This window comes from Artibeus jamaicensis, unplaced genomic scaffold (assembly GCF_021234435.1).
Source record: "Artibeus jamaicensis isolate MK-2021 breed Jamaican fruit bat unplaced genomic scaffold, CSHL_Jam_final scaffold_612, whole genome shotgun sequence".
Classification (NCBI taxonomy): domain Eukaryota; kingdom Metazoa; phylum Chordata; class Mammalia; order Chiroptera; family Phyllostomidae; genus Artibeus; species Artibeus jamaicensis.
In genome coordinates, this window is record NW_026522049.1 from 2017869 (window position 1) to 2045404 (window position 27536).

Below are 27536 nucleotides of genomic sequence, written 5' to 3' on the forward strand. Positions count from 1 at the left end.
TAATCAGCTAAAAGATAGTGTTAAAAGAGGCGACGTTACTCCAAATTCAGCCAGATATGAAATTCCTAAATAAGTCCACTTTAATCCTCCAAGAAGCTAACAGTTGCGTCAAGCTCCGTTTGAGATCTCTGAAAATGGGCTTCTTTGTTAGAAAAAACCTTATCTTGGAGCTGGGGTTTCCAGGTGCTGGCAGGACAGCCCCGCCCCCTGAGAAAGTGGGCGTGGTCATCAGCTATCACTGGCCAATGAGATACGAGCCTGGGCATCGGCACTTCTGTAAGAATGGGGGGGGGGAGCCAGGCACGAGTCACATGACCCCACTCTCACGGCTGTTGTTATTCCGTAAAACACGTGGGTCTCACACACTCAAAGGGCAGCGACCCCTGTTGGCCTACGTAGGAGGAGCAGCGTTAGCCTGAATTAATCATTCACTGGTTCATACCACTGAGTTTTCGGGGCTGCTGGTCACTGCAGGAAAACCCAGCCTGTGTGAAACAGGAGCGCGATTTAATCTTTAACAGATAAAGCAGGGTCGTTAACAGCAGGGTGTTGCTTTAACTTGGATGTTTCACATCAAGGTACGGGTTCCTGCCTCTGGGGACAAATACAGACTCTGACATGTTTATGGGTAATGCAGGTGATAACGAGAGGTCGATGGCGGTTCACCGGCTGAACACGCAGACCCTGCCACGTGGGAGCTGACAGTGGGGGAGGCCGTGCCTGTGTGGGGGGCTGGAGGGGGGCGGGTACGCGGACTCCCTGTAGCTCCCAGTCAATTTTACTGTGATTTCAAAAAAATCGAGTCTGTTTATAAGAAAAGGCAAAGAAGGGGAGAGGAGAGTTCCTGGTTTCGCCATCAGGGCAATGACAAGCCCTTGAGGGGTTCCAGTCAGAGGAGGGACAAACTGATGTGAGGTTCAAGACAGTCATGATGGAGCTGCAGAGATGACAGGGTCAATACCGTCCCGGTGACTGTGTGCGGTGACAGGTGGTCTCTAGATTTCATGCGGGGATGGCTTTGTGAGGCATATGGATGTCGAATCACTACGTTGTATACCTGAAAATACTACAGTACTGCATGTCAACTATGGTTCACAGTAAATGAATAAAAATTAGAAGCATATTTTCAGCCAAAATCAGCCATCGCTTCGGCTGCAGGAGCGGGGAGTGCATCTCAGGGGGACGGAAGCTGAGGCATCGGGACAGGAAGGTGCTGACGGACTTTAGGCCAGACAGCTGGCGAAGACTCAGATTAGGGAGTCCGTGGTGGAGTGGAACTAGACTTTCAAACTAAACTTGACAGGACTTGGCAGGGGATTAGACGTGCACGTTGAAAGAGAGGAATCCAGAATGAGTCCAGAACTCTGCGGTGAGCAACTGGAGTCCATTTTCTGGATGCAGGGAGGAGAAGCTAGTTTGAGGAGCATGACTGTGGTTCATCCCTGAGCCTGACACTTGGTGGGTGGTGAGGATGTTTGCTTGCTGTGCTTGCTTCTGTTTCTGATAGGAGCATGACAGGGTAGGTGGAATCCTAGCTGTTCATTATTTAAAGTTTTCCCCCCAGAAATCAAAAACAATGGAGGTAGAATCTTCTCCTTTCCCAGCCATCCCCCTTCTATCCGTATCCTCACACCTGTGACCACGGTGTGGAGTGCTGCTTTGTCCACACTCATCACCGCTCTGCGAAGCCCTCTCTGAAAATCTGCTAAGAATGCACTCATGCGCCTTTTTCAGCAAAGAAGCCACTGCTCCTTCAGACCCAAGCCAGTGAGTTTATTTCAGTGAAGCCCAGAGTTACCAGGCTCAGAGAACCCGGTAATGTTCACCTTCCAAAGCGGTGGTTCTCTGTCCGAGGGAGGTCCCTGGGCCCAGCATCTTCAAGGCATTTGTTAAAAATTTGAGTCCTCTGGCCCCACCCCACACCCCACTGGATCCGAGACTCTGGCACCGAGCAAGAGCCCAGCTCACTATATATATATATATATTAAGATTTTATTTATTTATCTTTGGAGGGGAAAGAAAGGAGAGAGGGAGAGAAATATCAATGTATGGTTGCCTCTTGTGCGCCCCCTGCTGGGAACTGGCCTGCAACCCAGGCATGTGCCCTGGCTGGGACTCAAACTGTGATCTTTTAGTTCACAGGCCCGCGCTCCCAGCTCACTATATTATAGCCAGTCCTCCCCATGATACTCCTCAGATTTCATGCTGGAGAACCAACCACTGGCCTGAATGAAGCCCGAGAGGCTTCATAATTGCAATCTTTTTAATCCCACAGTGGACAACAATTAAACTGTTCTAAATAAGCAACACAACTTGAACAGTGAGGGACCCTCTCCACGATGCTTTTGACATTAAAACGCTGAAAAAACAGTACCTCGGGCACACAAAAGAAAAGAAGGAAAAGAATCTCTTTATCGAGAGTGGGCGTGGCACCTCTAAAAGGGGGGCGGGGTCAGAGGGGGTGGGGAGCAGGGGTGGCTCACCTGGCAAATGCCACTGATGCACATATCCAGCGAGTCCGTGTGGCAGCGCGTTCCATCCAGCACCTTAGGAGCCAGCTCCACGACCACATTTTGCCCCCGTGCGTGGCACCTGAGTGCGCAGGGGGCAGCGGGGTCGTTGTAGCGTGGGAGCCACTCGTAGTAGTGGCCCTGATACTGGACGTCATTGTAGGCCGAGCACTGCTGAGCCCGGAAGTCCTCGGCATCGGGGGGACAGTCCTGGACACAGAGACAGAGACCACCAGAATGTCAACACGGCCAGATGGACCAGCGGCGGGGCTGAGCATATCTTTCGCTGGGGTCCCCTGAGACCAGACCCCCCACCACCACCACCCTCTCTCCCGGGAAGTCACCTCGTTCCGTCTACACATCCAACACTGCAGCCTGGAATCTGCACGGTCAGGGCCTGTGCAGGGGACTGGCCTGTGCAGGGGACCACCCCCTGCATGCCCATCACTCTCCAACCAAAGTGGGTTTTCCCAAGCACCGCACTGTGCCATGTATAACGCACACGTTTTTTCGTTTTGTTTTGGGTTTTTTTGCCCAAATTTTTGAGGGAAAAACAAGGATGAACATATTACAGGAGTAGAACTAATTCCGTAGCTATGTAAACGTTTTTAATTCTTTTATTTATGCGTCCGCTTACTGCTTACGCTTTAGCAAGCAATAATGATATCTGTGTGCAAAATTATACCCTGGAATAGGAGAATCGGTTTGGTTTCTAAATAGAAATAAATAGAAAATTGAATTAAATAATTGAAATGATAGATTTTCTTCCCCCCTAAAAGTTTGGGCCAAAAATGTAGGAGCGCATTGTACACGGCAAAATACAGTAATGAAAGCGCCCACTGTGCCCATGCCATGTTTTATCCATCTTGCAGATGCATTTTCCTACACGTGGTGCAAGCCCTCTCTTTCTGAAACAAGGGGAACGAAATGCTTTTCATTTTTCCTGGCGATTCAAGGTGTTTGGAGGGAATATGAGTTACCACCCGCACCTTCCGGAGCCATTTCCGCGAGACAGATGATTTGGCTGCACTTTGACCCAAACCTGCTGTGCTTTCTGAGACCTTGTGTTCCTTTGTTTTCTTATTGTTGTTGTTTAATTCATCTGACTTTCCTTCCTGGTTCCCAGGCCCCCCAGCTCTCTCTTCCTGGGAACCGAGTGGCTGCCTCCTACTGTCCGGAGGGTGGAAAAACACCGTGTAGCATTTTCTCACTCCAATAAGAGTACAAGTCTCCGCAACTCCACGAGATCTTAACTTAACTAGTTGACCCCGCCCATCCGATACATCCAAAGCAAGAGGCTGATGGCAAAATGTTATGTTACTCTTCAATACCGCGTGAACACTTCCCCATTCATGGGAACTAATTAATTGTATAGGAATTTCCCAATTGAAGACAACAGATACAGAAAGGCAGTATGTTATTTTATATTTTTTCTTATTATAAAAGTCATAAATGTTCACTGTACAAACTTTGAAAAGTAGCATCTAGTCAGAAAAAGAATAAGTAACAAAGATTCTTGTACCTAAATCTCTACAAAAATCTTTGGTTATTTTCCGAGGACAAATCTCTGCAAATAAAATTTCTGAGAAAAAGGGTGTGTTTCAGAGGCTTTTAAAAAACATTGTGAAATAGCCCTCCAGGAAGGTATTATTAATTGTCAGGCTACATAAGTTCCCTTTTTCAAGTCCTCTTCTCAGTTTGGATATCATAATTTTCTAAAAATTTTTCCAATCATTAAATATTAAATAGAATTATATTGTTTTAATTCACATTTTCTTTTAACTGTGTAGATTCAATGTGTTTTCATGTATATTTGCTTATTGTATTAATTCTTCAAAAATGTCTTCTTTTCTGTCTTTCATTTATCTATTGGAATGTTTGTCTCCTTAATATTTTTAACAGATAAAACTATTCAATTTCACAGTGAAGTCATCGGCTCTCTGTCACTTGTATTGGAAATATTTTCCCCATTTTGCTTGTCGTGCTTTGTGAAGTCAAGAAGTCTTCAATTTTTATGTAGTCAGCTCTATTAATATTTCCTCCTAAAATTTCTTTCCTAATTAATGAGCTCAGAAATGCCTTCCCACTACCCTAAGAATAGATAAATACTTAAATGTATTTTTCTTGTTCCTTTACAGGTGAACAATGATATATTTTAATTTACTCTTCAATTACACTTGACACACAATATCCTGTGAGTTTCAGGGGTGTGCAGCGTACCGATCAGACATTTCTACTCCTTCCAAAGTGACCACACGCAGTCTAGGGCCTGTCTGGCACTGCATTAGTTATCACAACATTTTTACTATATTCCCTAACAGCAATTATATTGAACTCTTTGTTACATCTGAAATTTATTTTGATACACAGCATAAGGCAGGAATTTCATTTTATTTTTCCCACAAGTAATTATTCATAAATTATCAGCCAGAATTTTAAATTTCAATTTTTTCTATTTCTTCCTTTTTCACTACTTGACTTTTATATTTTATTGTGTTTATGCCTTTATAAATGGGCTCAAATCCTTTTCTGGCAGTCGGTAGGGACTAAATAGAACATACTAAATCAACTTTCTTCTGGGATTAATTACATGAGTTTGCTGTGAATCACCCTGAGATCCTGTTGTTCTTGCTTCAACGAGGCCACCCCTTCCCCTTGGGTGACGAAAGGACACTAAACTTTTGGTGGTGAGCACTCTGTAATGTGTATAGACGCCGAATTCTAATGCCGTAAACCTGAAACTTGTGTAATGTTATAAACTGATGTCGCCTCAATGAAAAAAAATTAAGCGTAAAGTCCAGCCGTGGCTGGGAAGCTCAGCGGGTTAGAGCATCACCCTGACACACTCAGGCTGTAGGGTCGATCTCCAGTCAGGGCACATATAAGAATCAACCAGTGAATTCATCCATAAGTAGAACAACAAATTGACATTTCTCTCTCTCTCTCTCTGTCCCTCTTTTGTCTGTCTAAGATCAATAAATAAAAAATTTAAAGATTAAAAAAAAAGAATAGATCTTTTTTAAAAATATTTATTTATTTTTTGAGAGAGGGGAAGGGAAGGAGAAAGAGTGGGAGAGAAATATCAATGTATGGTTGCCTCTCATTTGTCCCCTGCTGGGAACTGGCCTGCAACCCAGGCATGTGGCCTGACTGGGAATCGAACCGCGATACTGTGGTTCACAGGCCCGCACTCAATCCACTGAGCTACACCAGCCAGGGCAAAGAATAGATCTTATACACCATTCCTCCTGCGTGATTTTCTTCAGTCGCCAGCATCCTTCAGCTGCATTCATTTCGTAGTGGGCAGGCCTGTGTTTGGGAGCAGGGGAGACCAGTGCACACGTCTGCACTGTGACTTTTGGAAATTCCTCCTCTGTGGCCTTTGAAAATCAATTGCACCTCCCTCAGCCCCAGTCCCCTCATTTACAAAAGAGAAATCACCACACCTCATGAGCCTCCCAGGGCCAGGTGATGCTGTACGCAAAACACTCTGAATGCTGAAGGCATTTACAGGCCCTACGTATTATTTCTATGAATTCAGAAATTATTTTTTAACTGGAGATTTCTTTTCTTAAATATTTTATTTATTTAATTTTAGAGGAAGGGGAAGGGAGAAGGAAAGAGAGGAAGAAAAACATCAATGAGTGGTTGCCTCTCCTGCACCCCCTGCTGGGGACCTGGCCTACAACCCAGGCATGTGCCTGGACTGGGAATCGAACTGGCAACTCTTTGCCTTGCAGTCCGGTGCTCAATCCACCGAACCGTACCAGCCAGGGCTGGAAATTATTAAATACTTACCAAATTAGATCATAAATGTGAAACGGCCTAAAAAGGTAGTATAAAGTGGAAGGTAGGAAACATACCAAACCTGCTGTCGATTAAACAAATATTCAAAATTTCCACAAAGGGTACCAAGAGACCATTAGCTTTACAGTACACATTACAATGTTATAACTTCACAACACGAATATACTAGATTATATATTTTTATTGCAGAACTTACGTGATTGCTGCATGTCCTGTATCGAATATTCTGCCCTTCACAATTCCTACAGGAAAAAAAAAATAAAGGAAAACAATGATTTCATTAAAGTGGCAAGCAGAAGGAAAAAAAAGGCACTGGTAAAACTTTTATGGGCACACATTACCTCTCAGAAATTCAAAGCTTAAATTCTAAGAAATAACTTTCAGGCAGCAGGAGGCTACAAAGCCACAGAGCAGAGCAACTTTAGAGAGTGAATTCTTTTTTTAAAATTATATTATATTGTTTACACTATTACAGTTGTCCCAATGCTCCCCTCCTTGGCCCCCACTTCACCCAGCACCCCCCTTCCCTCAGGTGGTCCCCACACCACTATCTGGGCCCATGGGTCACGCATCTGTGCCCTTTGGCTGCTCTGCCTTCTCTCTTCCAGGGCCCCTGTTAGATCCTGCGATTATTTACATGCAGTTCTCACCTCGGGGTCCACACAACCACTGGCACTAATGGATAGTGTATGTGTGTGTCTTTATTTTTCTATGAAAAAGAAGGGAAAAGCTACCAGCAGAGGACAATTCCTCTTCCTCCCTCACTGCAGAAACTAACCCAAGTTGGCTGGGGACTCCCGGGGACTTCCCTCATCAGTACGACTGCCTGTCATTTTACAATAGGACTTTTTCATGTCTGAGCCTCTGGCCCTCGGTAAGCTTCATCCTTTTCGGCAGTTGCTTTAAACAGGGTACACGGCGGGCACGTCACTGAACCTGCACATTCCTTAACACCTGTAGCCAGGTTTCACTGGCCTTTGACATGAAGACCAGAGACGGGATCTGATTTTCATTATTTTGTACATGTGTTTCCCTTTTATGCCTGAACGTGTACAGGGTTGTTTTTGGTTGTTGCTGTTGTTGTTGTATATGTGTTTTAGCATTTGAAGTAAAAGGTGTACTGTATGCACTTGTGTTTCTTTCCATCGATTTCGACGGAAAACCGTGAGCCCTGTTGACTGGGGCACTCCAGGTTTTCATTTGTGGTCCCGCAAATGACTCTCAAGGTGATGATTTTGATCACAGCTCTTGTTCCAAAAACGCTGGTGGCTTCTGAGTTAGAGTTCCCTCCCTCGGCCCCCAGATCCCTGGTCCTCCCTTAGGTACGTGTCATTGTCCTGACGTCCTCTCCCAGGAAACCTCCCACCAGCAGAACCCTCCCCGTGACTGCTTTTCCTCTCCCGTGGCAGGTATTTTGTGTTTTACTGTCTGAGACACTCTTTGCCTTCCTCAGCCACACCCTTCTCCCTTTCCATCTCACGCCGTCCCCGTCTTACTTTCTGTCCCTGCTTCAACACATCCCAGGCCCCCTCCCATCTTCTGTTTAGAAGACATGTGGGAGGAAGAAGTTTCACAGTGGGAAGGACAGCATGGCAGCTCCCTCTGAAAGAGCGACCCCAGGACTTCCCGCCAAGATGGAGGCGTAGGTGGAAACAGCACAACCAAGTTTAAAGACAACAAAGTTTTAGTAACAAAAACACAACCAAAACACAGAAAATTAAACTGTACGTAAGTCCAACAATAACAAACCGTTCAGCCAGACCGGTTAGAGGGGCGGAGCCAACGGCCGGCGGAGCGGAGTCAGGCAGGAAAAATTGGCCAGACCAACCCAGGTGGAGGCAGCAGTTGGCAGATCCCAGGTGTGGGGTGGCAACGGGCGGACCCAGTGAGGACGTAAGGCAGCAGGCTGACCCCGGTCACACATTCACACGCAGATAAACCAGGTGAAGGAGCGAGCAGTGAGACAGACCACGCAGGCCCCAGCAGCTTGTGGGAAGCAGCGGAGGGGACCACTATTGTCCCTCTCTGACCCTGCCCCCACATACAGCATCACAACCCAGTGACCTGGGTGGCCCCGCCCTAGTGAACACCTAAGGCTCCGCCCCCTCATATGTAACAGGTGCGAACAGACCAAAACATTATAGCTCAAGAACAGCTCAAAGCCCCAGAGCCAATAATTCTAAACGACCAGGAAATAGCCAAACTATCAGATGCACAGTTCAAAACTCTGGTCATCAGGATGCTCACAGAACTGGTTGATTTTAGTCACAAATCAGAGGAACAAATGAAGGCTAAACTAATTGAAAAGAAGGGACATGCACAGGAAACCAATAGTGATGGAAAGGAAACTGGGACTCAATTCAAGGGAGTGGACCAGAAGGAAGAAAAAAATGACCAAACAGAAAAGAATAAAGAAACAAGAATTCAAAAAAATGAGGAGAGGCTTAGGAACCTCCAGGATGTCTTTAAACGTTCCAGCATCCAAATTATAAGGGTACTAGAAGGGGAAGAGGAACAGTCACGAGTGGAAACCTTATTTGAACAAATAATAAAGGAGAATTTCCCCAATCTGGCAAAGCAAATAGACTCCCAGGAAATCCAGGAAGCTCAGAGAGTCCCAAAGAAGTTGGACCCAAGAAGAAACACACCAATGCACATCATCATTACATTAGCCAAGATTAAAATGAAGGAGAGAACCCTAGAAGCAGCAAAAGATAAGGGGACAGTCACCTACAAAGGAGTTCCCATCAGACTGTCAGCTGATTTCTCAAAAGAGACCTTACAGGCAAGAAGGGGCTGGAAAGAAGTATTCCAAGTCATGAAATCCAAAGACCTACATCCAAGATTCCTCTATCCAGCAAAGCTTTCATTTAGAATGGAAGGACAGATAAAGTGCTTCTCAGATAAGATCAAATTCAAGGAGTTCATCATCACCAAGCCCTTATTATATGAAATGTTAAAGGGTCTTACCTAAGAAAAAGAAGATAAAAAAGATGAACAGTGAAAGGACAGCAAACTCACAGTTATTAACAACCACACCTAAAACAAAAGCAAACTAAGGGGACAGCTAGATCAGGAGCGGAACCATAGAAATGAAGATCTCAAGGAGGGTTAGCAACAGGGGAGTGGGAGAAGGAGAAGGGGGAAGAAGGTACAGGGACTAAGTAGCATAGATGGTAGATAGAAAATAGATGGGGGGAGGGCAAGAATAGTATGGGAAATATAGAATCTAAAGAACTTGAGACACGTGGTCATAAACTAAAGGGGGGAATGGTGGGGAAGGGGTGTGCAGGGTGGAGGGGAATGAAGGGAGGAATAGAACAACTGTAATGGCATAATCAATAAAATATATTTAACAAAAAAAGTGTGACCCCAGTGCCAGGGCCGGTTCTGAACTGGGACACCAAGTGCCCAATCATGAGCTCCTTCTCAGCACATTCTCCTCACTCACAGTTGAGAACATCTGCTTAGCCCTGGCTGGTGTGGCTCAGTGGATTGAGCACCGACCAGGGTCACTGGTTCAATTCCCAGTCAGGGCACATGCCTGGGTTTCGGGCCAGGTCCCCAGTAGGGGGTACGTGAGAGGCAACCACACCTTCATGTGTCTCTCCCTCTCTTTCTCCCTCCCTTTCCCTCTCTCTAAAAATGAATAAATTAAATCTTTTTTTAAAAAAGAATAGTTTCCTAGATGATCGCAATCAGTTGGCCCAGTCTTAGCCCTCGCCAGCAGCGGGTATTCCCATCTCCGTGACTTGTCACAGGTATACGATCTTAAAAGCTATTACTCTCCATGAGGCTACATCCCATTTTAAACATTCAAACAGGGAGGCCGGCGGGAGAACCGTGTGAGGGCACAGAAGCCTCTCGGTCAAAGGCAAGTGACCGCCCGTCCTGGGAAACAAAGGAGGCCCTTTACTTCCACGACTTACTCCACTCTGCTTTTTCTGGGTGGAGAAAAGGAGAAAATAAATGACAGAAACAGTGAAAGGGCGGTTTTCAGTGCTCTGCCTACCTTGGGCAAGCCCCAGGGGAGGAAGCAGCTAAGAGACTCGGGAAGCGATAGCCAAAAGCTTTTTGTATCTCGATGGCTTATAACCCTAAAAAGCTTCTGATTCTAATTTCAAGGGGGCAGGCCCGTGACAGAGGCACCCTGCAAGGAGACTCGAATCACCCCAAACACGGGAACACAAACACTATTGGAACTTGCAAACAGTGTGGCCGTTCCTTAAAAAGCATCTGAGAACTTCAGAAGTGATTTTTCAGCCGCACGCTTAGCAATCGCTTCATTGGAGCTATTTACGTGAAAAATCAAACTGCTTTTGTAAAGAGAAATCGAAAACTCCAAGAAAAGCACGTATCTGCCGAAGCCAGCTTGCCGGTGCATCTCCACCCTGCCGTGTGGACCGCGGGGCCGTGGGCTACACCCACCACTGTCCATCATGTCCAAATTGTGTGGCAGTAACTTTCAAAGCCTGAAAATCTAACCCCCAAACATATGTTTATCTCCAGCATAAACACCACAATAGCTGAGGCAAAGCAGTATTGAAAGAGATCCCTTTTATTTCGTGAATCCTCCAAATATAAAGTACCAATTTGGACTCGCTCCTTCTTACGACTACTTCTCATGGTGAACCTGCTGTGGACCAGGATGGGGATATAAAGATTTATGGGGCCCTGGCCAGGTGGCTCAGTCGCTTGGAGCATCATCCCACAGACCAAACGGTTGTGAACTTGATTCCCGGTCAGGGCGTTGCGGGTTCGACCCCTAGTCAGGGTGTGTATGGGAGGCAACCAATCGATATTTCTCTTTCTTTTTTTTTTTTTTTTTCAGAGAGAGGGGAAGGGAAAGAAAGAGGGAGAGAAACATCAATGTTCTTCTCTTCCCCCACCAACCCAGCGAGAATCCCACAGGTCCACACTCAATCCACTGAGCCACACCAGCCAGTGCGATATTTCTCTTTCTTGCTCTCTCTTTGAAATCAGTGAACATTTCCTCAGATAAGGATAAAAAAAAAAAAAAAAGATGCATTCTTTCAAGTCCCTCAACGAGTCAGTAGTAAGATTTTCTTAACCCAACCACCTGGCTGGTGCTTCAAACACTCCACTCCGCCTTGTCCACACCAGCGCTCAGGGGGCCCACTGAGGGGTTCCCCGCCTGGGTCACAGCTCAGTGTGAACACCATTGGCCACTTTCTGAAACCGGCGTAAAATGAAACACCGGCTGTTTGAAAGGGACGCTGGAGTCCTAATTCCTGAGTAGGAACTTGCCAGAGTACTCTGGAAAGAACTCCTTTGGCTCAAAGCAACGGAGCCGCAGAAATATTATTTCCAAGTTTTTAGTTTCACTCTAATTATGACTCGCAAGAGCTAATGGTCATCGAGAGGATATGAAAATGCAAGAATATCACGTCATAATTATGTGGTCTCTGGGCAGTACAACGTCCTTCACACCCTGAAACTGAAGATTTCTGAAGCTGTAAATTTAACAATATATAAAAAACACATGTTGGGGTACATTAAAAACATGCATAAAATTCCCCTGGTGTTTACAGCACTATAATTTCTTACATTCACCCCACGATATATTGACTCAAAAAGTAGTGTCTTAAAAACCGAGAAGCGTGTCTTTTTAAAGAGTAAAAAATGTATGAATTTTTAAAAAATAGTAGTTAACTTAAACGTGGGTTCCCCGTGCTTGGCTCCTGACCAGGCTGTATCAGCTTCCAAAGTTCCGCAGGAGAAAGAGAGAGGTTGGCAGGCAGACAGCTGGCCGTGGAAAAGAACCGACCGAATTCAAACGTGATCAGACTCTGAAATACCTTTGTCCACAGAGAAATAAGTGAGTAGAATAGCCACATTCATCCGCCTCCCCGAACCGCAGATGTAAAGGAGCACACCGATAAAAAAGAGAAAACCCTGAAAGGCACCGAAGGGCTTCCGGAAGCTTCGGGATGGCTTTCTGTTTGGTTTCACATGGAAACACCTCCAAGTTCCTCTGCCAAGAAAAATCAACCGCAAGAACTCAATATTTATGAAGAATTTAAAAAGTCTCCAGGCTGTTCGAGGATTAAAGACCCCATAAGCTTTCTAAGGAAAGTGGGTTTCAAAAAAAAAAAAGAAAGTGGGTTTCTTTCCTAGTTACCTCGAAGTACGCCCTACACTATGTTAAAAGTTCTTAACAGGAGACTGGGTGTCCAAGGTCAGGGGTTGCCTCGAAGGAGGGAAGAGGAATGAGTGAATTATGAACATACCTGCTGCCCTTACTGTAAAACCATCTACTTTAATGTTTAATGCAGAAAAATGGTGGGACTGTCCCCATTTCTTCCCCAAGACAGAGAAGGAGGGAGCAGCCACAGGTCTGTGATCGCCCCACACTTCCTGTGCTGTGAATATCACCACAGAACATACTATTTATTCTCTCACTATTAAAAAAACATTTGTTTTCTAGTCTCAGACATCGTCCAAACGAAATGACAAATGAGAACGGGCAACCGGGGAGATTCTAAGACCTCAGAGCCGGCGTCAGAACACAGGCTAAGATTTGCACAAACACAGACTGCAGAACACAAGGCAAGCCCTTAAAAAAAGTGAAGGAGTTCCGTGAGTGCTACCTCAGGGATGCCGAGGCAAAATGCGGTGGGGTTTTGCTTGTGCTGTTTCTTTTCGTCCTTTCTTAACCGGATAAAAATTGGACGACATTTTGTCATTTCCAAATATGCTTCCTGGACATTTCGCCTGTCTCTGAAACGCGAAAGTCCGAGACTCGGAGGCTGGACCATGCCTCATCCTCCGGCGCCAGCCCACTCTGCCTTCTCCAGCCCAAAAACTTCCTTCCAGCGCCTGGCGGCACACTCTCCTGTCCCACTACCGTCCCCTTCACGGCCGGTTTCAATCCGCACTCGGACCCTCGGCCCAGAAGATTCCTGGATCAGGGCTGCCGAGTCCTGGACACCAGTTTTAATTACTTATAATTTCATCACACTCTTCCTAGACAAATCAGCAGGGCTAACTCCGTGTGCATTTAATTCACTGCCATCAAACTCCTTACCCACATCTGGGTATAAAGAGGGTCAGGAGTTGGGGTCTTAACACAGAGGGAGGGCTTTGAAGGACTCCTTTGAGGCAGCGATGCTGGGGTCCCACCTCTGAGTCCCCCCAACCAACCAAGGGAAGGAGGGGAGCCTCCATCTGCTAGCCCCAAACCAAGAGGAAGATGAGGGTGCGTCTCCTGCAGAGGCTGCTGTCTAGCTCGCCCCCCGAGGAAGGGGAGGGCTGACCCGTGCACTGCAGGGGCCGTGGGAGCAGAGGCGCTGTGGGTCCCAGGATTCAGATTGTTTCATAATCCAGGAGAACTAGACGGACATGGCCCCATGCAAGAAAGCCCACAGGGGCTCATCTCGGGAACATCCAGACAGCCTCAAGGGGTGAGCAGGCACAGGAAGGGAGAAGCTGGGAGCATGCCTAGTACTCCGAGAACTGAAGGAAGAGCCGTATACCCCAGGGAGGGGGCCGAGAAGGACACAACTCAGGGGTATGCAGGTAGCAGACTGCAGGGTTCGGGGTGAGGGGAGGTGGTGTCTCGGAAAGTCTCTGGAAGTGGTCACACTGGAAGGAGCCAGCTTTAAAAAGCTAAAGCACTGGATCCTGCTCCCTGCAGCCAAGACAGAGCTCACTGTCCCGCTTTTCCCCGCCTTTTGCCCAGATGTCCCGTCTGGTGCAGAGGAAGTGGGACTCGCCGAGTGGCTGGTCCCGTCAGAAAAAGAAGACATGAGTTCACGGCCATGCTGAGACCCACCACTCAGCAAAATGACGGCAGTTTTACTACAATGAGAAAGATGCCCCAGGGCAAAAGTCACGGGATTATACAAATTAATAAGAGGATTGATGGACATGTAAGCATTTTGGTTGTAGGACCACAGGATATGTGCCGTCATTTGTATATTCCTGAATAGATTCCTCTAACTCCTTCAAACAAAAACGAGGGCATACTGTTTTTTAAACAACCAACAAGTAAATGACATACAGTCCCCATCCAAGTCCTAGCATTCATATCAGATTAGTCAGACCCCCCATATTCAGAGGCCACAGAGATGCTCAAGTGTGGTGTCCCCCACTCTGATCTCCAAGCGGGAAACCTCTCCTTCAAGTGACCAAGTCAGGACCACTTCAGACCAGTGACCGAATATGCCAGGCCATCCCTCCCTTCAGGTCTCCAGCTCCCATGAGCAGGGAGCCTCTGGTCACTTGTGGTCCCACCCATGCAAAGGGGACACTGCTCTGTGGCTAATATTCAGGCAGCAGATGGCACAGCCATCGTGGGCCCTTGCCAGCTGGTTGTCCGCCCTGGCCCCAACCGACCCCGACCCCCGGACGTCACCTCCCCCCAGAGGAGCAGGGGAGCAGCGCTTACCGCCCAGTCAGGCACCGCCGCAGGGAGTAGGACGCACCCCCGCCGCAGGTCCGCGAGCAGTCACTCCAGTCACCCCAGGCGTCCCAGTTTCCGTCTTTGTCTTCATCCGCCCGGGTGTTTCTCGAGGTCTAGGACACAGAAAACCCAACACAGTACAGACTCGGGTGCAGACACACCCCAACCCCGCCCCCGGCTTTTCCAGAGTCTTACTCTGAGCGGCTCAGAGACCAAAGTCGCCTATGAACCACTTTGCTTTTTGGAATGGCTACATGCACAAGGTCGGTTTACAGGGAAAACCGGGCGTGTGAGGACTTCGCACCTCCCAAAGGCTTTGTCCCAGCGACATCTAAGCACAGTTTTAACTCTGAAATTTCAGCATCCTGAAAGTTAAATACACTGGCTACATATCAGTAATATCTATTATTATTATTATTATTATTTTATAACTTACACAGCGAGGTCCCAGCTTGTACCTGACAAGTTCTCAGCCCTGAAATTCTGTTGTGTCGGCCACCAGACAGGGGGCGAGGGGGGGGCAACTCCAAGCAAACTCTCTTACAGGAGGGTCTGGGGGACCCCCTAAGAGCCCCCATTCCAAGGCTACAAAGTCCATAAAACACCAGGGGTCCAGGAAAACAGGGAAGGGCCCTTTGGGAACGGGGTTTGGTGTGATGTGTTTCCTGGTCTTGCTACCACCGAGGTCCACCAGCATCCCCCAGGGAAAAAGATAAAAGGGTAAATGTCGAGCCCTGGCTGGTGTAGCTCAGTGGATTGAGCGTGGGCCTGCAAACCAGACAATCGCGGTTCGATTCCCAGTCAGGGCACATGCCTGGGTGGCAGACCTGTTCCCTGCAGGCCAGTTCCCAGCAGGAGATGCACAAAAGGCAACCACACATTGATGTTTCTCTCCCTCTCTCCTTCCCTTCCCCTCTGAAGATAAATAAATAAAATCTTTAAAAAAAAAAAAAGGGTAAATGTCTGTGTAGGCAGACGCAGATACAGATGAAGATGTGATACGAAACAATAATTTATTATTCAAAGTCACCAAGCTTTAGGGAGGGACCTAAAGTAGGTGTCAATAACTCGGGGGGGGGGGGGGGCGGGAGGGGCTTGTCCCAGTGGGTAGACCCAATCCTGTAAAATGTTAATTCTCTCCAAATTCATCTATAGATTTATAGCAGCTCCGATCAAAACCCCAAAGGGAATGTTTCTGGAACCAAGCAGTGCGATTGTAAAGTTCATCTGGTGGAGTAAATGCCTCCAGGAGCCAAGAAGAAAACCGGCAGAAGGACGGAAATATGAGGGAAATTGCCTCAATTAAGTGAGGCGGGGCTGGCTCGGCGACAGTGGCCCGAGGTCCTGAAGTTAAAAGCACAGACCCAAGTGTCAGGATGCAGTGTGGGGCCGCACGCAGGGGGAGGGATAATTTTTTTTTTAAGTAACAGATAACATCTTCACAAAAGGCATTAAAATGAAGACCAGGTACATCGGATACTTGATATTAAAAATGCCCAAGCGATAAAACACTAGCAGGGTGACAGATGAGACCCAGGAAAGGCTGTTCGACATGGGTCACCGAACACGGAAACTGGGAAGGAAGAGACCAAGGCCACGAACCCGGGTCCCATAAAAACACACCGAGTGTTTTCGGTCCCTTCACCTGCAGTGAAGGGTGTCGGCAGGTGACTGACCGCCTCTGCGGAGAGAGGACACGGGACCAGGGCGGAAGCTGTTAGGGAAAGAAAGACGCAAAGGGACACCCATGGAATATTTTCTCTCCCTCAGCCCCTTCAAGTACCCAGAGGGATGAGGACAAAATCATTACATTGAGGAAAGCAGGTGATAATGGATGTCCGTCGAATCTGAACTTTTACAGTTTTTGAAATTCCTTTAATTTTTTTTGGAAGGAGTGGGTAAAAGGCAATCATGACAGCACCCCAGAAGCCTCTGTTGTTGTTTAAATTTTTTTAAATTTATTGATTTGAGAGAGAGAAACATCGATTTCTTGTTCCACTTATTGATGCCTTTATGGGTTGATTCTCCTAAGTGCCCTGACCGGGGATTGAACCTGCCACCTTGACGCACTGGGGAGGATGCTCTAACCAGCTGAGCCACCCAGCCGGGACCTATGTTGTTTCTAACACAGGTTCACATGTGTGTGCACAGAGAAAGCAACGAGTGGCGAATGGTTAATCAGAACACTAGTAGGGGCGGCCTCTACCGGGAAGGACTCCGGGTGATTTTAACATCTTCTATGGCTATGGTTGTTTCTCCACATCTCGGAAACGTTTCCTTTAAAGCTAACGCTTTAAGGCTGCACGGGAAAACAAGCCGGCCAACAAGCAGGAACCACCTTCCCATGGCACCCTGCAAAGCCCAGGTCAGGCCGAAGTGAGCGGGCAAGTTCCACGCTGGGGAACTGGACCTTTTTAAGAAGGAAACTCTGCGGCACACAGCTGGTGACCGAACTCGATACGGCACGGGCTTCCTTAGGCCGACTTACCTCATCCAACCGAAAAAAAAATTAAATTAAATTAAGAGACGGATCTGTAAAAAAAGACCTTCAAATGTGAAATGGAATAATGCCCAGAGGCAAGGAGGGGCCTTCCCAATAATTTTCACCCCAGTCTCAGCAGACAGTGTGGGTTTTGTGGATTCTGGCCAAGCCCCCTATTTATAGCCCCGCAAGCAGCCCCGGGGAGAGGCTATATTTCGGGAACAGTTGTGCAAAAAATGAGGATAAGGACCTGGCAACTTTTCAACTCTTGTCATTAGGAATAAGGGCTAATTAAACCCAGACTATTTGCTCTCCCAATTAGGCCACCGTTGGGTTCGATTTTTCCGCAGCAAATGTCACCAGATACACCCGCGTCCTGCCTGTAACATGACATGAAGTTTGAATTCATATGAAGAACACAGCGAGCAGTTTTAATGCACTCGTCTGGACTTTCTAGGTGGGTAAAGTCCACATCAGGGAGGTAAACGTTGAAAATACACACAGCTGCCGTTGATTTTTCATTCTGCCGCTCGACACGCTGATAGGTTTGAATGTGAAAAGCTGAAAAACATCATCATCTACATCTTAAAGTGAAAGTGGAGAGTCCCTGGCAATGTTGCTTGAATTTATTTTTACTCTCCCATCTGTTCAGTTTACGGGGCGAATTGGGTTTCTTTCCATCACTTCTCCACCTTTACTGACCAAAACAAAAAAACAAACAAAAAAGGGTCTTTATTCTAAATAACTAAAATAGGCAATGTTATAAAATGCAGACATTTGGTATTTCTGGTTGGATCGGTGAGATAGTTCCCCCCCCCCAAAAAAATCGGAGAGGAAATGACACTCAGAGGAGCTCTCCCATGTCCCTCCTGTCCTTGGCCTTGAAGATGGTGCATTTCACTTTGGAGCTTCCTCTGCCCCCCTCACGCCCTCTTCTTCCTCCGGTGACTCGAAAATAACAGGCTGGACTCCCACCCAGTTCTCCTCCCTTCCCTTTGATGAAACAGCTTCACAGTAACACAAACACTAAGGGAAAAAAAAACCCTCCCTGTGAGCAGAATATCATGTCGCCGTGTTACTTCTGAACAGTCACCCTGTGGGTTCTCGCCTGCGGCACACACAGCCTGCTCCCTGCACGAACGCCTTCTAGAGCGGGGGACGGCGAGTCTGTCCTCTCCGAAGGAACCTGCTCCAGCTTCCTCAGGCTGCCGGCTGCCTTCAACCGCCCAGCACTCCCATCAACATTTGCTCTCTCTGCACACATGGGAGTTCACATTTTTCATCTTAAAATGTAGTGGCAAGAGGACGGTTCTGTGTCTGAGAATAATGGGCCATACATTCCCTAGGATCCAGGTTTGTCCCTTCCTTCCTTCCTTCCTTCCTTCCTTCCTTCCTTCCTTCCTTCCTTCCTTCCTTCCTTCCTTCCTTCCTTCCTTTCCTCCCTCCCTCCCTCCCTCCCTCCCTCCTGCAGGCACACCATGTACTGTATCTCACTATGAAACCTATATCACACAGGACTTAAAGGCTGTGTGACTTCAGGCACGGTTCCTAAACTGTCCCACACTCCACGATAAAATGGGGGTGTAGCCTTTACCCCAAAGCAGAACAACCATAACCCTGGATCAACTCTCACGGCATCTCCATCGATGGAATGCGTTTTCCAGAATGACAGTCGAGTCGGCCCCCGCCCATTGTCACTTACGGGAGATGAACGCCCATCACCACTGAGCTTCCCCTCCCCCAGGGGAAGGTTGGTTTTGGCCCAGACGGCAGCCTGCTGAGGGCCGCCTGAACCCGGATCCCCACCTGTGAGCTGCTCTGCTGGGCTCTGCCGCTTCTGTGCTCCACCCAGACCCCCGATAAACGGGCTGGACCACGCTCCCTGATCTGACAGAACCCTGCGAATGCCTATTTCTGCTTTTTCAAACTAGGAAGCAGACCCTTGTGCCAAGGAAGCAGCCAACTCATCAGACTTGGAGTCGAGGGATGTAGTTTAACGTTACAATAAAAACATGAAATAATTCCAATCTGTATCCTCCATAGTCAGGAGGGAGAAAGGGCTGTGGGGAGGGGGCGGAGCCTATCGTCTCCAGTGGTGAGTGTCCTGCCGGAAGCCCCTCCCACTTTAGCCCGCCCAGCTTTGAAATCTCGTGACAGCAAAATAAGATGACAGGTATCAGCTCCACACACAGTCTGATGATAACCCTGAAGGGGCAACATGTATGTCAGTCAGTTTGCTGTCCCCAACTGTCCCCTGTCAAACATCTCCATAGCTGTCTTAAGTCATTATTTAAAGTCCATGCTATCACAACTGGATAAAGTAAGGGTTTTTTTAAATATCTATTTGTTTTTAGAGAGAGGGGAAGGAGAAAGAGTGGGAGAGAAACATCAATGCGTGGTGCCTCTCATGTGTCCCCTATTAGGGACCTGGCCTGCAACCTGGGCATGTGCCCTGACTGGGAATCGAACCCGCAACCCCTTGCTTCACAGGCCCATGCTCAATCTGCTGAGCTATACCAGCCAGGGCAGGTAAGGTGTTTTTGGAAGCCTCTGTATGTATACCTATTCCTCGAAACCTGAGTCAGCCGAAATGCTGTCCAAGGTGTCGGGGAGAGGGGCCAGGCAGAACCCCATTCTGCCAGATCCCAGACAAAGCCCACGTTTCCTCCCAATGCCCGTCAGGGACAAGGACCCCAGACACACGCTGCCGCCTAGTGAGCCCTCACGGCTCCCCAGTGGCATCCGCCTGTGGCTCGAACAGCCCCGCAGCTGTGACAGATGGCCACAGAGTTCCTACGGAGTCTTCCACTTTTCATTTTCTGACCGTTGGTACACAGAGCTACATGTCTGTTTTGCAAAACGATTTGATTTTATCGAGATTAGTTCATGAGGAATTGGTGTTCTTGACCGACAGTCCCAGCCCCGAGTGCATTCATGGTTTTCTCACCCAAAATTATAACGAGGGCCGGTGACGGTCAAGGCTCGGTGCCCTGGGAGGTGGAACACGGGCCCCTGGAGGTGATGAGCAGCAGGTGACAGAGGCTCAGGGGATGCAGCGAGGCTGAGTCAGCCCTCAGTCGGTGAGAGCGACAGACACAGGGACCTAAGGGAAGGGGGCACCTGGCTTGGGAGACCAGGACTTCCCAGGAGACAGCGACTCTGCCTGGAGCTGGGACGGCGCCTCCCACGTCCCCACCAACGCCCCGAGTCACAGCCGCTGAGGAGTCCTGACATCGGGCTCCTCTCTGCTTTCCAACTGCGACGGAACTGCAATGTCGTTCAACGACCTTCGGTTTTGCTCATCTACGCTTCCCAATTTTATACAACGAACACGCACACTTCACGCAATAAAATACCCCATTAAAGTTCTGGTGGTTTTGTTTTTGTTTTTGTTTTAAGCCAAAAAGAAAACCACTACAGGGAAACCTATGAAAACACATCCATAGAAGGAGCATTCTTCTTTGGTGTTCGGTTAAAACTGTCCGGCTTAACAATCTCCTAGCAAATCTTGTTTTCCCAAGTGAAGTTTGAGGGACAGAATATTTTGGATGAAAAAAATGCAAAAAAGATACTGTTTACTCATTATACCACAGGACTGGTAAGCGCCAAGACTATGGTAGGGATAAGCGTGTTCGCAAGCCCATAAAGACTTGAGGAGTTCTTGCCTTTCTTCAATCCCCATGCATAAATCAAATCATAAAATATTTTCCTGACAAGTTCCTAAATCCGTGACTTATAATGAGTCGTACAGTCCTACCAGCCTTGCAAAAACGTCAGTAATTAAACACAGATTTCACGTAGAAGGTCGCTGTATTAACCACTCCATATTAAAAACCACCCAAAAGAAAACACGTTCTTCTGGGATCTGACTTCCCAGACGTCAAATAAAGGTCCACAAAGGCTACCTAAAAAGAGTGCAATGCCCCAGATTTTGTTCACAGTAAATACTTTCTTTCAGGTTAATACTACCTTTCACAACAACACACAGAGAAATTTTAATGAACTGGGTAAGTGACGTAACGATGTCACTTAAGCTGTCACAGAGGTTCAAGAATTCGGTTCAACCGGGATACGTCGAACACTGACATTTCTGAAGCTGCAGGCCAGACACTTTTTGACAAACGTGCCCTATTCCCCCTGCCCATTCTTCAGTCCCTGCTCTCCTCTCCTGAGAAGTGCATCCGTCCCAGCCATTCCCCTGAGGGCCCGAGAACCCTTGGGTTCCGTCCACCCTTTCCTGGCCAACAGGGTCTGGGTTATTCACTGCCATCTTCAAGCCCATTGTTGATTCCCAAAAACACCTCCAGGCTGGCCCGGGACCTGGTCCGCCCCAGTCTCTGGCCCCGTTTTCTCGGGGCTCACACCACACCCCATCCATCTCATCCGATCACACCTTCTTTCTCACTATTTCCCCAACGCAAACGCGCTTGCCAAGTCCTGCTCCCCACGGCAACCGCCAACGCAGCACTCAGAGCCCGCATGGTCTGACGCTCTGTGTGGAGGTGAGTGGGGAGTGGAGGCCCAGCTGCCCCGGGCCTGAGATCAAGAGGGGGCAGGCAGTCTTCTGAGAAGGCACCTTGCCCCTGGGGTTTGTCCTGCCTGGGAGCTGAGCCCAGTTGTGACCCCTCATCCAGTCGCCCTCACTCTTGGTTTGGAGTTTGGTTGGACCTCTTGTTCTATTTTTTTGTTTTAAATTTCCCACAAATGCTATGAAGAGTTTTCAAATGATGGCAGCCAAGGCTTCTCCAAAATCAAGAGGAATGAACACCAAATTAACAACAACAATTATGAAACAGAAAACAAACACAGGCGGAAGGGGATCAGCAAACCTAAAACCGAGTCCATTAGAAAAAATGACAAAGTTGATGAAATCCTTGGCAAGGGCATTGAAAAAAAGCAGAGAGACAACAAGTTGCTCTAAATTAATCCCAAGAGGGCCCAGGCTGGTGTAGCTCAGTGCGCCTGCGAACCAAACAACCAGGGTTCAATTCCCAGTCAGGGCACATGCCTGGGTTGCAGGCCAATTCCCAGCAGGGGACACACGAGAGGCAACCATGCACTGATGTTTCTCTCCCTCTCTCCTTCCCTTCCCCTCTAAAGATAAATAAATAAAATCTTTAAAAAACAAACAAACCATAAATCAATCCCAAGAGGGAAATGTGGGGATTCTGCAGACACTAAGGAAAGAGGATGGGAGATACCTTTATGCTATAGTTCAAAATTGAGGCAGGACAAACGGCAGAGTAATCTGACCCTCCAGAGCAGCTTCTGAGGGGTGAGGCTGGGGGCAGGGACTCCCCTGAAATCCCACCTGAGCTGTGCGCCCGCCCCGCTCCTCCCCCTCCCTGCCTCTCCCACGCCCTCCTCAGCTTCCCCAGTAAATCACCTGACCACAAATCCTCACCTCAGCTCTGCCTCACAGTCCCCAACCAAAGAAACGTCTCAAACGACAGAAAAATAGTGATAAATACGGTGACCCAAACGCGGCCACGCGGAGCTGTTAGACCAGCCTCCATATATTTTTCTTTAGAGTTTTCTAATTAAAGCAAAAAGGAAAAAAAGGAAGCACTTCTTGGACCAGGTGCACAGGGAGAATTTCTGGGCACAGGCGTTACCTGAGGGGGAGGAGTCTGCCCCCTCCACAGGTACGTTCCGTGACAGTCTCGAAGAGGCAATTCCTACAAAACCCTACTTTATATCTTCTCTTGCCCGACATCGAGAACCACAAAACAGCCTTAAGAAGCATTTTCCCTCCACATACCTCAGACCGAATTCAAAGCATCTGTCGCTGACAATCCACAGTGGACTCTCCAAAAAAAAAAAATCCTTTCTTTGACTTTTCTTAGTGATTTACTTCCATCCATGGTCAGCCATTTCACACAGAAAAACACGGGTTCTTCGCCAACAGCTCCTCGAGAATATTATTACCCAGACCACATTTTAGGGGCAGAACCTTGAAACAAACGCCCACGAGAAATACTGTCTGACGGCTGTGACAGTGCGTAATGGGAGAAGCTAGCACGCCATTTCTCCCTCGAACCTGTCCCTCCGAGACTGGCCAGCGATCGGCATGCTCTGGGGGCCAGGGCATGTCGCCCCAGGTGAAGGGAGAACATGGAGACGTTCTGCCCCCCCGAGCCTGATGGCACTCAGTCTGGAAGAGCTGACAACAAAATCTTCATGTCTTGACTAAAACACAGTAGGACGGTCTCCCGGGTGAGGCAGCGGTGGCCTTGGGTGGGTCCGTTCAGTTTTCCAGAGTTTGACAGGGTTTAGCAAAGGTACAGTTCACTTCCTCTTTCAAGCAACGTTCACTGAGCCCAACGCACTCAGCCCCCCAGAAGATTAATCTACTTGGAAGATAAAGGGAACCACAGGCTCGTAAGCAGACCCCAAGTGTTCAGAGAGCAGGAGACAACAAGCCCCCTCAGCCTCAGAGGTCACCGTGTTGGCTGGGAGCCTGTCACCAGAGCGGAGTCTTGATGGGTGATCACAGGAGCAAAAAGTCTATAATTTACGGGGATGGAGGCGGAATAAACTTGTATAAACTCAAGCGGGTTGTATGTAGAGTTACCAGAGGAATACGGTACCTTCCAAAGAGGGTGTCGTCTAAGTCCCATCATTAGCTGCCACCATAAGATGACCTTCAACAACACGGAGCACCTGCTATGCACACAGGTGCTATGCACACTAGCAGTGGCCACGGCGTTAGGGCAAATGCAGAAAATGTCCAGAGTCACAGAAGTTCTGTGACACAGCAATGGTGTAAGTCACTGGTAGAAATGTGGTCACCATGGTGAAAGCTAAACCAAAAGTTTCCTTGGAAAAATAAGTGTGTGTGTACAAACATACATATAGATGGAGAATATAACCTCATGTTGATCAATACTGCGTTTAAGTTAATCATGCATTTAATGAACTTTTCAGCCCCCTTCTCCTCTCATTTTGCTGCTCATACGTTCAATGTCTTCTTTAATTTCATCGAGAGCCAAAACAAAAGTTATTTAATACGTATGTGTTTCCTGCAATAAATTACCTTCTAAATAGTCCTTCTTGACTTTGTGTTATTGTCTTTGTTGTGTTGTTATTGCGGATCTTTACTCCTACAAGGCTCGATCTACTCGAGGCTGGTGCTTGACCCCCATGTTCTGGGCAGAAGTGGGTCGACTCTCCCTCCTCCACTGGACACCACGGGGCAATACCTCACCCCCAGGGCTCGGCGAGGGAGGAGGAGGAGGTATGGGAGTCCAGACAAAAAGCAGTCCCAGCCAGAGCCTGGTGCTTCTGCTGCCTTGCCTGTGTGTGCAAGATGCCACACCAAAGCGCGAGGTTTCCCCACGCCACGCCCAGCAAATTTCCTGGGACAGCTGCTTGCCCTCTTGGAAAGGACCCAAACACATTGGAAAAAGATGTACATCCAAAAACATCATCACAAACACTTTCGGGTGTGTGTTTGGTGTGGTTCCTCCTGTGTCTGATTTACCTGGACCAGGAGCTCCCGAGAGCACTGCCCCGTGGAGGCCACCTGGGTTCCCAGACCATTCCCGCCCCTCACCCTGTCATCCGAGACGCAGCTTCAAGGCCAGTAGAAAGCTGGCTCCGCATCTAACCCACTGGATGACCTCCAACACGTGGTTAAGTCAGTACATTAGCTTTTTTCTTTTGCCCATTAGAATACAAAACGCCAAAATCGTCATGACCTTGAAGCTACATCCATCAGTGACTGAAGGCTACCCGCCAACCTCCCTCGTTCACTTAGTCCGCTCAGTTTTCATCTTTCGGTTGTCACTTCCTCAGAGGAACCTGACCGGGCTTGGTCACTGAAGAGCAAACCACGTGATCGTTAGATTAACGTCCGTCTCAGCGCCGGGACCCTGAGCTCGGCAAACTCCGGGATCTGCTGGGGGTTGACCTGCCCCGGGCATCTTCAGCACTCAGCACAGTGCCTGACTGACACGGGCACATCATGAAAACAGTTACGAAATGAACGCATGCATTGATAATTCAGTTCATAAACACAGCCTAGAGTTCAGACTTTCGACCACAAGTGGATCTGGAGATGAAGCCATACCCTCCGTCCGTGAATCAAGGGATTAGAATTTCTCCGGTACGGGAAAATGTCTCACTGAACGAGCTGGAAAGAGAAGGGGTCTGGGCCCTAAGGGGTGAGTTTCCTGCCCTCCTCCGCTTACTGCCTTACTTCCATAAGTGGGCTGTCCCATTCTGGTCACGACACCAAGCCCTGGATGAGTCTGGGCGGGCACTGGCCACCGCTGTCTTCCCCACCGGCGTCAACCCTGTCTTCACCAGTATTTCTGCAGAAGCTTAGGTGCTGTAAGGAGAGCTAATTCTGTCTCGAGTGGGGCTGGGTTGAGTTACCACCGGATGTGTTGTAATCGATTAAAAAACAAAACCCTCCAGCTTGTAATAGCTGATACATGATTCTGGTTCAGCTTGAATCCATAATCCACTGGCTCCCACATCGGTGTGGAAACGGGGGGGATCTGGAAAGCCCTGGGAGTCGGGGAACTAATCATCAGACAAATACCTGGAGCCAAGCGTCCAGCAGTCTGGTTTTACACAAAAGTGGTCCTTACCATCTTTCCCAAGGACACACTTACGGAACCCAAATAAAGAGAGAACTTGAACGTAGACACACTCACTGTGAGGGATGGGAAGGGACTTTCAGGCTTCACATTTTTGCAGATGGTTAAAAAAAAATAGGACCAAGAGGAAAAGCTGCACAGTCCATCTGGAGACAGAGGGCCTGGATGCGGGGTCACTCCAGCCACTAACCCCAGTCTTCACTTCCACCAATGATTTGTCCACAGCCACCGTCCTGCCTTCCCCTTTGGCCACAGCTGGCCCTAGGTGTCTAAGTCATGTCACCGTAAAACATCATTTCACGTCTGCCACACCCACTCACCGCCCAGACGAGTTTGTGGATTCCTAACACCCACAAAGTCCCACGTCTTTAGCTTGGCAGCCACAAACTTCCACCTTCAGCCTCTTGCCAAGGTGTCTAATGTGTCCCCAAGGGTCACAATGCTGGCCGTGCACACACTGGCTTACACCAGCCTCCCTGTGGCAGCAGACGGCTGGCCAGGATCCCGGTCGATGAAGCTCAGAGGCCCCCACTGAGGGAGTGTCCTCACGCAGCCCCCAACCCCAGGAGGTGACTGTCTGAGCCCAACCCGGGCCACACACTCCCGAGCTCCTGGTGCGGTGGGTGTGGGCTGCGTTCGGATCTGAGTTCACAGCTCACGCTCGCCCTCTGCCCATCCCGCATCCGTCCCTGCCTCCCAGGGGTGTCACCCCCAAGGAGCCCCCAAGTAAGTAAGCTGTGCGCCAATCTCCTCTCAGACTCTGCCCCCCCCCCCGAAAACCCAACACATGACAATCCCTACCCCAGGGTCCACCCCCAAGGCCCCCCTTTCCGGAAGTTCACAGGACACACAGATCGTTTCTCTCCTTTTACTTCCTGTGAAGCATCCCCGCCCATCAATCACTTCCCAGTCATGCAAAGTCAAGCACAGCCTGTTGGGACTTAAATACCTTTTCGTATCCCCAACCAGGAGCTCAGTGAGTGACCAATGTACAGGCGACAATGTCGATAATGAGCCAACAAGCCATTTCCACCCACTGAGACCGCAGCTGCTGGAGAGCAGAGCACAGCTGCCCCCACGTCCCCGCGCTGGGCAGGGAGGGAAGGGCCAGTGCACCCCCAGGCACGGCCCCCTTCAGATCAAGGCCAGGAAGGTTGCCCCGCAGTCTCCTGGGCACTGCGGCAGAGGTGAGTCGGGGAAGGGAAGTGGAGAAAACGCTTCAGGGGCGTGACAGATGGGAATGCTGCACAGGGTCTCTCTCCCGTGCCCAGGACACCCAAAGACACTGAGCAGACGCTCGTGGAGGGCTGCCACGGAGGTGCCGGGGAGTCTGGGCCTGCCAGCTGCGACGCTGCCCCCGCAGGCTGGCCCCGGAGTGGGGGCCGCTCCTCCATCCTCGCGGGGCCCTGCAAAACTACTCCTTTGGTCTCCTTCTCGAGGAGAACAATGGATGTTTGGGAGATGTGGGTTTGCCTTAATGAAAACGAACTGGATCAGAAGAGTAGACAAAAAATAAACAAAAACCCACCAGAATAAGTTCCAGCCAAGGTCTGAATTCTGTGACATGAGACGGAGTTCTGAGAAGCAATGAGGAATCTCCTCAGGCCCCGGCGCCCACCCTGGGTCGCCTCCTCCAGCGAGGGTCCCAGCCCTGCTCCGAATGGTGACAGGCACCGAGAGGCCCTTCTCTGACTCATGTGGACAGA

The 27536-nt window shown here is 48.6% G+C and overlaps 1 protein-coding gene across 5 annotated transcripts in view; it reads right to left on the minus strand.

The window, feature by feature from the left end:
• The window catches only part of ADAMTSL3 (ADAMTS like 3), a 143075-nt gene that overhangs the window by 80914 nt on the left and 34625 nt on the right, over window positions 1-27536 (minus strand). For all 5 annotated transcript variants that reach the window (XM_053658971.1, XM_053658968.1, XM_053658970.1 and 2 more), the window contains 3 exons: window positions 14728-14855; window positions 6514-6559; window positions 2484-2720 (listed from right to left, as the gene is read on the minus strand). In XM_053658971.1, the coding sequence (XP_053514946.1) occupies window positions 2484-2720; window positions 6514-6559; window positions 14728-14855 (411 nt within the window). The remainder of the gene's footprint in view (window positions 1-2483; window positions 2721-6513; window positions 6560-14727; window positions 14856-27536) is intronic.